Source organism: Chiloscyllium punctatum, chromosome 10, assembly GCF_047496795.1.
Source record: "Chiloscyllium punctatum isolate Juve2018m chromosome 10, sChiPun1.3, whole genome shotgun sequence".
In the NCBI taxonomy this organism is placed as follows: Eukaryota; Metazoa; Chordata; class Chondrichthyes; order Orectolobiformes; family Hemiscylliidae; genus Chiloscyllium; species Chiloscyllium punctatum.
Window position 1 is genome coordinate 114,093,289 of NC_092748.1, and position 11,169 is coordinate 114,104,457.

At 41.4% G+C, this 11,169-nt stretch overlaps 1 protein-coding gene across 1 annotated transcript; it reads left to right on the top strand.

Moving 5' to 3' along the window:
* The first annotated feature begins 5,073 nt into the window (after positions 1-5,073).
* Positions 5,074-10,683, top strand: LOC140481812 (tubulin alpha-3 chain-like). The gene is made up of 4 exons (XM_072578336.1): positions 5,074-5,094; positions 7,209-7,431; positions 8,076-8,224; positions 9,715-10,683. Exons 1-4 carry the CDS (start codon positions 5,074-5,076, stop codon positions 10,681-10,683), a joined length of 1,362 nt encoding a protein of 453 aa, XP_072434437.1.
* The last annotated feature ends 486 nt before the right edge of the window (positions 10,684-11,169 follow it).

Here is an 11,169-nt window from a genome sequence, read left to right on the forward strand (position 1 = left end):
AAGAAAATGGAGTTGAGGCCAAGATTAGATCAGCCATGATCATATGAAATAGTGGAGAAAGCTCAAAGGGCTGAATTGCTTAGTCCTGCTTCTAGACCTTATGTTCTGAAGAGAATGCAGCAATGGTTTACCAAGCTGATTCTTGAGCTGGCACGAAGATTTGTCGTGAAGAGAGATTGGGTCAAATGGACCTATATTCACTGGAGTTTAGAAAAACGAGAGAGGATCTTATTGAAATGCATAAAACTCTGACAAGGTTGGACAGACTGGATGATATTAACTCTGGTCAAGGATGAAGATCCAGATCCAAGTGGTCGCAGGGTTAGGATAAATGGTAAACCATTTCGGATTGCGATTAGAAATGTCTTCACACGGACAATGGTGATCTTGTGGAATTCTGTACCACAGAAGGCTGTGGAAGCCAAGTCATTGGACAGACAAAACAGATGAATTGATAGATTGATTAATAACTAGGGGCTAAAGGGATCAAGGGATATGGAGAGAAAGTGAGAATATGACTTTAAGAGAGAGGATCATCCATGGTCTTGTTGAATGGCAGATCTTGATGACAGAATAACCTATTCCTGCTCCTGTTTTCTGTGTTTTTTTTTATAGAGAGCATATTCTCAGAGTAAGGGGTTGTCTATTTAACACAGATGAAGAGAATTTTCTTCTCTAATGTAGTGAATCTGTGGAATTATTTACTACTGAGGACTGTCCGGGCTCAGTCATTAAGCAAATTCAAATAGTAGACTTGATGCATGACCTAAATTTTGTATACCTTACTCTGGCAGTAAATACCAATGGTTTATTGCATTAAAGCATTAACGGCTGAATATTTGTCAACTCTTTATGACAACCCTGTAAGTATATGTGAGGCATGCTAGAAGAAATTATTTTTATTATTGCTTTCCGCCAGTATTATTTTGGATTGCTAAAATAATATATTTTTATGTTCAAAATCTTGGTTTAACAATAAATCATATTTACTGAAACCTTATTTTTAACATTATAGACTGGAGTTGCCCTCATACAATCCCTACAATGGATGTAAGTTTGCTCGCTGAGCTGGAAGGTTCGTTTTCAGACATTCCGTCACCATACTAGATAAGTTCGTCAGTGAGCCTCCGGATGAAGCACTGGTGTTATAGCCTACTTTCTATTTATGCGTTCAGGTTTCCTTGGGTTGGCGGTGTTATTCCTGCAGTGGTGTTATTTTCTGTGGTGATGTCATTTCCTGTTCTTTTTCTCAGAGGGTGATAAATGGGGTCCAAGTTGATGTGTTTGTTAATACTTCCATTTGGAATGCCATGCTTCTAGGAATTCTTGTGAGTATCTCTGTTTGACTTGTCGTAGGATGGATGTGTTGTCCCAGTCAAAGTGGTGTCCTTCTTCATCTGTAAGGATACTAGTGATAGTGGGCGAACTCACACAAAATAACAACACAGACAATCTAGAAGCATGGTTAAAAAAAACTTATCTGACCCACCCTTAACAGACACTGAAAAGCCGTCTTAGTAAGAGGATTAAACTACAACAAGAAACATTTCTTAGCAGTATTAGAAACAACACTGAAAGACAACAAACTCACAGAAGAAACCCAACAAACCATCAGACAGACAGTTGCACCAACATTAAGCAGGATAAAGGAAGGACACACACTCAATACACAAGAAAGGAAAGCACTAGGAGGACTCAAAAAAAAGATAAAAACATTGTTATCCTACCTACAGACAAAGGACGCTTGACAGTCATTTTAAACTGAACAGACTATGTTGAGAAAGTGAATGCACTGCTTGCAGATACCGACACTTACCAACAGGTGGCAGTAGACCCAACCCTACAACTAGAAATTCGAATCACTGCCCTACTCAAAACACTTAAGAAATATGGAGAATTAAACAAGACAGACTTCCAAAAAATGAAACCAGATGGATCCAGCACACCATGCTTCTAGGATCACCCAAAATTTACAAACCAGGATCACCCCTCAGACCCATAGTCTCACTACCTGGAACGCTAATGTACAGATTAGCCAAGGAGCTACACCAAAGACTAAAACACTTTGTAGAAGACTCACACTACTCCATTCACTCCACCCAAGAATTCCTGAATGCCAAAGACACCAAGATAGAAGAGGATGAAATATTGGTCTCCTTTGATGTAACAGCCCTGTTCACATCCATCAACATCAACCTGGCCAAGGAAACACTGACTACACTATTAGAAGACCCAAAGACAAATACACCAAACACCACAAACTTCATCAGTAAGGACAACATCGTCAAGCTAGTGGACATATGCCTTACCACTCACTTCACCTTCAACAACAAAATCTACAGACAAACCAACAGAACAGCCATGGGATCTCTGATATCAGGGTTCTTAGCAGAGGCAGTAATGCAGAGGCGTGAACAAACAGCTCTGCCAACCATCCAACCCAAACCTTGGGTCCGCTACATGGATGACCAAGAAGAAAATTAGAGGAAACCTTCAAGGCCATCAATAATATCCTTACTGGCATAAAATTCATTAAACAGGAGGAAAACAACAACAAACTGCCATTCCTAGATGTCACAGTCGAGTGCACAGCCAATGGGGAACTTCAAACCAGCGTCTACAGGAAAACAACACATACAGACCAAATACTGAACTACAGAAGCAATCATCCCAACACCTACAAACGAAGCTGCATTAGAACATTATTTCAATGAGCCACCACACACTGCAGCACAGAGGAATTATGAAGAGCAGAGGAAAATAACTTATACAGTATATTCAAAAAGAACGGGTACCCAATGAACACAGTCTGCTGATTTCTCAGCAACAAACCCAAACAAATTGACGAAACATCTCCAGAAATTCAAGCCACCCTCCCCTACATCAGACATCTCAGAAATGACTGCCAGGCTACTCAGACCTCTTGGCATCATGGTAGCCCACAAACCCACCAACACACTAAAGCAGCAGCTAATGAACTTAAAAGACCATATCCAGACAACAAGCAAAACGAATGTCATTTACAAAATACTTTGCAGGAACTGTAACAAACACTACATTGGACAAACAGGCAAAAACCTAGCCACCAGGATACATGAACATCAACTAGCCACAAAAAGATATAACCCACTATCACTACTATCCTTACACACAGATGAGGAAAGACACCACTTCGATTAGGACAACACATCCATCCTAGGACAAGCCAAACAAAGACAGATATGAGAATTCCTAGAAGCATGGTATTCCAACCAGAACTGTATCAACAAACACCTTGACTTGGACTCCATTTACCACCCCTTGAGAAAAAGAACAGGAAATGACATCACCACAGGAAATGACACCACCAACCCAAGGAAATCCAAACACATAAATAGAAAGCGGGTCATAACACCAGTGCTTCACCAGAGCTCACTGATGATGTTACCTAGTATGGTGACGAAATGTCTGAAAACGAACTTTCCAGCTCACTGAGTAAATTTACCTCCAGAACCGCAACCTGAGCTACAAATCTTCTCAAAACCCGCTAATCCCTACAGTGTGGAAACAGGCCATTTATCCCATCAAGTCACACTGACCCTCCAAAGAGCATCCCACCTGACCCACACTCCTACCCTATCACTGTAACACTACATTTCCCACCTAGCCTGCACTATGGAACAATGTATCATGGCCAATCCACTTATCCTGCACATTTTTGGACTGTGGGAGGAAAGCTGAGCACCCAAAGGAAACACGTGCAGACATGGCAAGTGTGCAAACTCCACACACAGTTGCCCGAGGGTGAAACTGAACCCTGGTCCCTGGCGCTGTGAGGCAGCAGTGCTAATCTTTGTGCTGCTGTGTATCAGAAGAGAAATTCTTCAGCCCTTTTTAGAATTTTCTGCTTGATTACAGTATTAATTTTGTAAATTACTTATCTAGAAAGATCATGAGATGCAGGAGCAGGTCTGTTCCACTATTCAGTGAGTTTAAGGCTGATTTGATAATTTTCAACTCTACTTTCCTGCCTTATCCCCATAACCTGAGATTCCCGTATTGAGTACAAATCTGTTTACTCACCCTTATATATACTTAATGAGTCAGTCTTGACAGATCTCTGAAGTAAATAATGCCACATTCACTACCTTCTGAGAGAAGAAATTCCTCATCATCTCTTCCTTAAATGGACAGCCTCTTATTCTGAGATTATGTCCTCTGGTCCTAGGCTCTCCCACAAAGTGAAATAGCCCTCTCTACATCTATCATTGCAAGACTCCTAAGAATCTTGAGGCAACAGTGAGAACTGCAAATGCTGAAAACCAGAGTTTTGATCAGTGTGGTGCTGGAAAAGCACAGCAGGTCAGGCAGCATCCGAGGAGAAGAAAATCTGAATACGAGTGCCACTCTGATCTAAACTCCTAAGAATCTTGAACCTTTCAGTAAGATCTCCTCTCATTCTTCTTAACTCGAATGAGTACAGACCCAATCAGCTCAACTTTCCCTCACAAGAAAATCCTTCCACATCTGGAATGAACTTAGTGAACCTTCTCTGAACTGCCCTCAATTCCAGAATATCTTTCTTTCGATAACGGAACTAAGACTGCTGAAAGTAAGCATGCAGGTGCAGCAGGCAGCGTGGAAGGCAAATAGTATATTGGTATTCACAGCAAGACAATTTGCATACAGAAGCACAGATTTTGCCGTAATTGTACAATGCCTTGGTGAGACCATACCTGGAGCAATTCTTGCAGTGATGGTCTCCTTATGCAAGGAAGGCAGTTCTGACTATGAAGTGAGTGTAACAAAGGTTCCTACAATAACAGGACTGATGTATGAAGACAGACTGGAGGGATTGGGACTATATTCACAGGGGTGTAGAAGAATGAGGAGGGTCTCATAGAAACTTATAAAATTCTAACAGGAACTAGACAGTGTAAACATAGGAAGATTGTTCCTGATGACTGGGGAGTCCGGACCCAGGGGTCACTGATGCTACCTGACCTGCTGTGCTTTTCCGGCACCACTCTAATCCAGACTCTAGTTTCCAGCATCTGCAGTCCTTGTTTTTACCTAAGTATATGGGGAGATGAGATGAAGTTTTTTTTATCAGAAGTTGGTGACCCTGTGGAATTCTCTGCCAAAGAAAGTCGTTGTGGCCAAAATAGTGAATGTTTTCAAGAAGGAGTTAGATATAGTTCATAGAGCTGAAGGGATCAAAGTGTATGGGGGAAAACAAGGATAGGAGATAACATAAAACATAGAAAAATCCAGCGCAGTACAGGCCCTTTGACCCTCGATGTTGCACCAATCCAAGCCCACCTAACCTACACTAGCCCACTATCCTCCATATGCATATCCAATGCCCATTTAAATGCCCATAAAGAGGGAGAGTCCACCACTGCTACTGGCAGGGCATTCCATGAACTCACGACTCGATTGAGTTGGATGATTAGCCATGATCATATAGAATGATGGAGCAGGTTTGAAGGGACCAATGCCCTACTCCTGCACCTATTTTCTAGATTTGGAGGTGCCGGTGTTGGACTGGGGTGTTCAAAGTTAAAAATCACACAACACCAGGTTATAGTCTAACAGGTTTAATTGGAAGCACTAGCTTTCACACATACACACACACTTCTACACACACACATGCAACCTCTCACAGACCTATACCCATTTATACTCACACTCACACACATGCACTCACTCTATGACAGACATTTATAAACTACCCCCACCTCACACCACACACACACACACGTTTATGGAGTGAGTTTGTTCTCGAAGAGTTACATTTTACTTCACTCAAAAACTGCATGAATCCATGTACGATTCTGTAAATTCATTTTTTTAGATTAGAATCAGTCTAAACAATGTGGCACAGACAGTATTGCACAGGGGAACTCACACCTTCAATACATTATCTGGGCTGACAGACACCAATTGTTAAAGTTCACTTGAAAATGTAACTTCTAAAAAAAGGTTTTGCAATTTACATATGAAAGAATTGAAACCAACGTGGTCATTCTAACAGATGAGCCAAGGTCAACCAAGGTCTTTTTAAATATATACTTTCAGTTACATCACACTGTAAACTTTTGCTATAAATTCTGTGTCTTACAATCTTATACTTCTCAACCACCTGATGAAGGAGCAGCACACCGAAAGCTAGTACAGTAGCGCCTTGACATATGAACGACCCCGTTCTCGAACAAATCAGTTTACGAACAGGACTGGACGTAAAATTTTGCTTCAACATACGTACGAAATTCAAGGCACGAACGAAGGCGAACATTTTAAATGACAATGTAATGTCCCATTTTCGGAAAATTCTGCAACAAAGGAAAAAACAAGTTTCTCTGGATCATTTTCTCGTGGCATCACCAACCTCCAAGAGACAAAAAAGAGAAAAGACTCCGGAAATATCCGAATAATGGGAAAATTGCTTCAGTTCGCGAACTTTTCGGTTTGCAAACCGGGTCCCGGAACATATTAAGTTCGTAAGTCGAGGCGCTACTGTACTTCCAATTAAACCTGTTGGACTTTAACCTGATGTTGTGTGATTTTTAACTTTGTAAACCTATTTTCTAGGCTTTTAAGACTGTTCACAGTATTCCCAGTGTAGTCTAATGAATTTTTCTTATAGTTTTAACAAAACTTCGCTATTTTTAGCCTCCATTTTCTTTGAAATAAAGGCCAACAGTACGTTTTACTTCCCCATTACCACTGAAACTGGATGATAGCTTTTTAAAATTCCATTCACAGGATGAGAGCATCGCTGACTAGGCGAGAATTTATTGCCCATCTCCAATTGCCCAGAGGGCAGTGAAGAGTCAGTCACATTGCTGTGGGTCTGGAGTCACGTAGGCCAGATCAATTAGGACAGCAGTTCACTTCCCTGAAGGACACGAGTGAAACTGTGGGTTTTTTCCAACAATCAACAATAGTTTCATGGTCATCATTAGACTTTTAATTCCAGATTCTTTTATTGAATTCAAATTCCACCATCTGCAATGGTGGGTCTCAAATCTGGGTCACCAGATTAATAGTCTAGCGAAATGTCAGACTTGCTATCCACCATTATTAATCTGAGTGGTGAACCACCTTAACATTTTTCTTACATTACATAATCAAAATATTTTTGGATTATAAATCTCATTTAATTAATTAGGATTACTGTGATTTGTGCTTTGACTTAACTGATATTTGCACTTCTTGTTCCATAGCGTGAATGTATTTCCATCCACATTGGCCAGGCTGGTGTCCAGATAGGCAATGCCTGCTGGGAGTTGTACTGTTTAGAACACGGTATCCAGCCTGATGGGCAGATGCCCAGGGACTGGACTTATGGAGCTGCAGATAACTCCTACACTACTTTCTTCAGTGAGACAGGTGTCGGAAAACTTGTCCCACGAGCTCTGTTTATTGACTTAGAGCCAACTGTGATTGGTAAGTCTAATGAAAACTGATTCTTGATGACGATTTTAATTTCAAGCCTTTATTTCTTTTCCTAAACATTAAGTGGCAGAACGATTTAGAACACTAATCCAAAATACTTGCGTCACAGATGATCCATATAGCAGATCTAGAGATAGCGCCACTACAAAATGTCTGTTCAGGATTGTGTACACAAAGGACACATTCAAAACATTATAAAATGATTGAAACATACAAACACTGGAGAAAGTTATTAACTTGAACAGACTAGACTTGAATTCCCTCAAGTGTAAGCATTCGTCCTACCCAATAATATTTAAAATTTCTGACCCAGAAATTTGGGTGATCATCAGGTTGATTGATAACGTGAAAGTTCTGTGCTTAATGATAGCGATGGAAATGCTTGAATTTTAGAGCTTCCATTTTCTTCCACTTTTACTGCCATAGTCATAGAGTCATAGAGATGTACAGCATGGAAACAGACCCTTCGGACTAACCCGTCCATGCCGACCAGATATCCGAACCCAATCTAGTCACACCAGCCAGCACCCGGCCCAAATCCCACCAGACCCTTCCTTTCAGTTCAGCTTTTTGATGGACCGAAAAGCCAAACAAAGATAAACTGGATCCTGAAAAATTATTACTCTTCACTCTAGATGAGATACGTACTGGTACCTATCGGCAGCTATTCCACCCTGAGCAGCTCATCACTGGCAAGGAAGATGCTGCCAACAATTATGCTCGTGGGCACTACACCATCGGCAGAGAGATCGTTGATCTGGCGCTGGACAGAATACGCAAACTGGTAAGGGGTTTTCTTCATTCATTCATTTTGTGAGATGTGGACGTCGCTGGCTGGGCCAGTATTTATTGCCCGTCCCTAGTTGCCCCTTGAGAAGGTGGTGGTGAGCAGCCTTCTTGAACCACTGCATTCTACCTGCTGTGGGTTGACCCACAATGCCATTAGAGAAGGGAACTTCAGGATTTTGAGCCAGCAACACTGAAGGCACGGTGATATGTTTCCAAATCAGGATGGTGAGTGGCTTGGAGGAGAACCTGAAGGTGATGATCTTCCCTTATATCTGCTGTCCTTGTCCTTCTAGGTGGAAAGTGGCCGTGGATTTGGAAGCTACTGTCTGAGCATCTTTGGTGAATTGACTATGTTTAATGCAATGCCAGAGGCTCAAGTTCAATATCACTAAATGCATTAAAGATATGAACTCAAGAGTGTTCCTCCTCTGCCCTCCGCACTCCTTGGTGAATTCTCAGTCATACCTAGGAAGGGGAGAAGGACAGGTGAAGAACCTCTTTAGGAAACAGGGAAAGAAGGTCATCATGCAACCCATGGTATTGTCATGGACTTCATATTGACTCTTTATTTCTTGCAGTGGCGTCTTAGATTTCTCAGTCAGGAGCAACATGGAAGGAAGCAAGAGAATGGAGATGTTTGTTAAACATTTTCAGTGCAAAAGTGAGATGTTGTTACATTGTGGTAAAGGTTCAACTAAGTAAATTGCTCCTTTTTTTTTGCTGAAGGATTTATTGCTATCAGTCTGGAGGTTGGTCTTCACTTTTGGCCACAGGGAACTAATAACTGAAAGAAATAAATCGTTGATGGCTGTTATGAGAGTAAAGAGCCTAACATGTCCAGAGCACTTTCATGATCTCAGGACATTCCAATTTATTAACAGCTGATGACATAATGTTAGAAGAACAGAGAGCAGAAGTAGGCTGTTCAGCCCATTGAGCCTGCTGTACCATTCACTAAGATCATTGCTCACTCTGGTTGTAGCCTTCAAACCACTTTGCTACCTACGCCCTCCCCATAACTCAGATTTTAATATATTCAGCAACCCAGCCAAATTCCTCCTCATTTCTGTTTTAGCTTTTAGAGATTAAATTTCAGTTTTATCCTTTGATGTCTAGAATGGAACAAAAATAACTTTAAAAAAAAGATTATCTGGACATTGTTTCATTGCTGTTTCTTGTAGCTTGCTGTACTGAAATTGGTTGTAATGTTTCCAATATTGCAACAGTTTCTAATGTTCAAAGTTGTTTAATTGTTTGAAAGGTGCTTCAGAATGCTCTGAGGTCATAAAAGGTACTACATAAATGTATAGTTTTTTTTCTTTTCCAAAATTGTCCATTGACGTCTCTCCATTACTTCCTTCTTTAAGAACATTTCCCACCAGAAGAAATTAACAAGAATTTTGCCTGTACACTTAACATTGCTGTATTTTGAATCTCAGTGTAAGTTAATCTAGGTTAATCTAGCATATATCCAATTTCTTGCAGGCTGATGATTGCACTGGACTCCAGGGTTTCCTCTTGTTCCACAGCTTTGGTGGAGGCACCGGTTCTGGTTTCACTTCCCTATTGATGCAATGTCTTACCGTTGACTATGGCAAAAAAACCAAGTTTGAATTTACCATCTATCCAGCTCCTCAGATTTCAACAGCTGTGGTTGAACCCTACAATGCCATCCTCACAACGCACACCACCCTTGAACATTCAGACTGTTGCTTCATCGCAGACAATGAAGCCCTTTACGACATTTGCCGCAGAAATTTGGATGTTGAACGTCCGACCTACACCAACCTGAACCGGCTGCTTGCTCAGGTTGTGTCCTGTATTACATGCTCCCTTCGCTTTGAAGGTGCTTTGAATGTTGACCTTGTAGAATTTCAGACCAACTTGGTTCCATATCCACGTATCCATTTTCCTCTGATTGCCTACGCGCCTGTCATCTCTGCTGAGAAGGCTTACCATGAGCAACTCTCTGTGGCCCAGCTCACCAACGCTTGTTTTGAGCCAGCGAACCAGATGGTCAAATGTGACCCTCGCAATGGCAAGTACATGGCTGTAAGTATGCTGTATCGAGGGGACGTGGTGCCAAAAGATGTCAATTCTGCTATTGCCTCCATCAAGACCAAACGGTCCATTAGATTTGTTGACTGGTGTCCAACTGGTTTCAAGGTTGGCATCAATTACCAGCCTCCAACTGTGGTACCTGGTGGGGACTTGGCCAAGGTGCTGCGTGCCGTGTGTATGTTGAGTAACAGCACAGCTATCGCTGAAGCTTGGGCTCGTCTCAATCACAAGTTCGATCTGATGTACGCCAAACGCGCCTTTGTACATTGGTACGTGGGTGAGGGGATGGAAGAAGGGGAATTCTCAGAGGCCCGTGATGATTTGGCAGCCCTAGAGAAAGATTATGAAGAAGTTGGTATTGACAGTGCTGAACTTGACCGTGAGGAATATTAGAAGACCTAAAACTTCGTTCCAAGGGTTAATAAAGGATTAGCTTTTCCACTCTCTGGTTTTCTTTCACGTCTGTAACCACAGAAGCATTTACGACATTATTTACTTAAAAAAAGAGAGACTATTGCGGACTTGATTAAATGTTGGTGTCTGGGACTCAGTTAAAATAGTGAGTGTAGCTGGCCATAGTAGTGCACTTTGTCCTAAATCAGTACATATATACTGAACAGTACAAGATTCTGAGTGTCATTGACAAGGTGAATGTGAAAAGAATGCTTCCTCATTGGGTAACTCCAGAACTGGAGGCACTGTTTTAAAATTAGGGATTACTGAGGAATGAGATGAGGAGACTCTTCTTTCTCAGAGTGTTGTGTGACTTAGGGACTGACTACCTCAGACGATAATGAAGATGGGGTTACTCAATATTTGTAAGGTTGAAATCGATACATTCCTGCTGGGCAAAGGAATCAGGCATTTTTGGTATTCAGA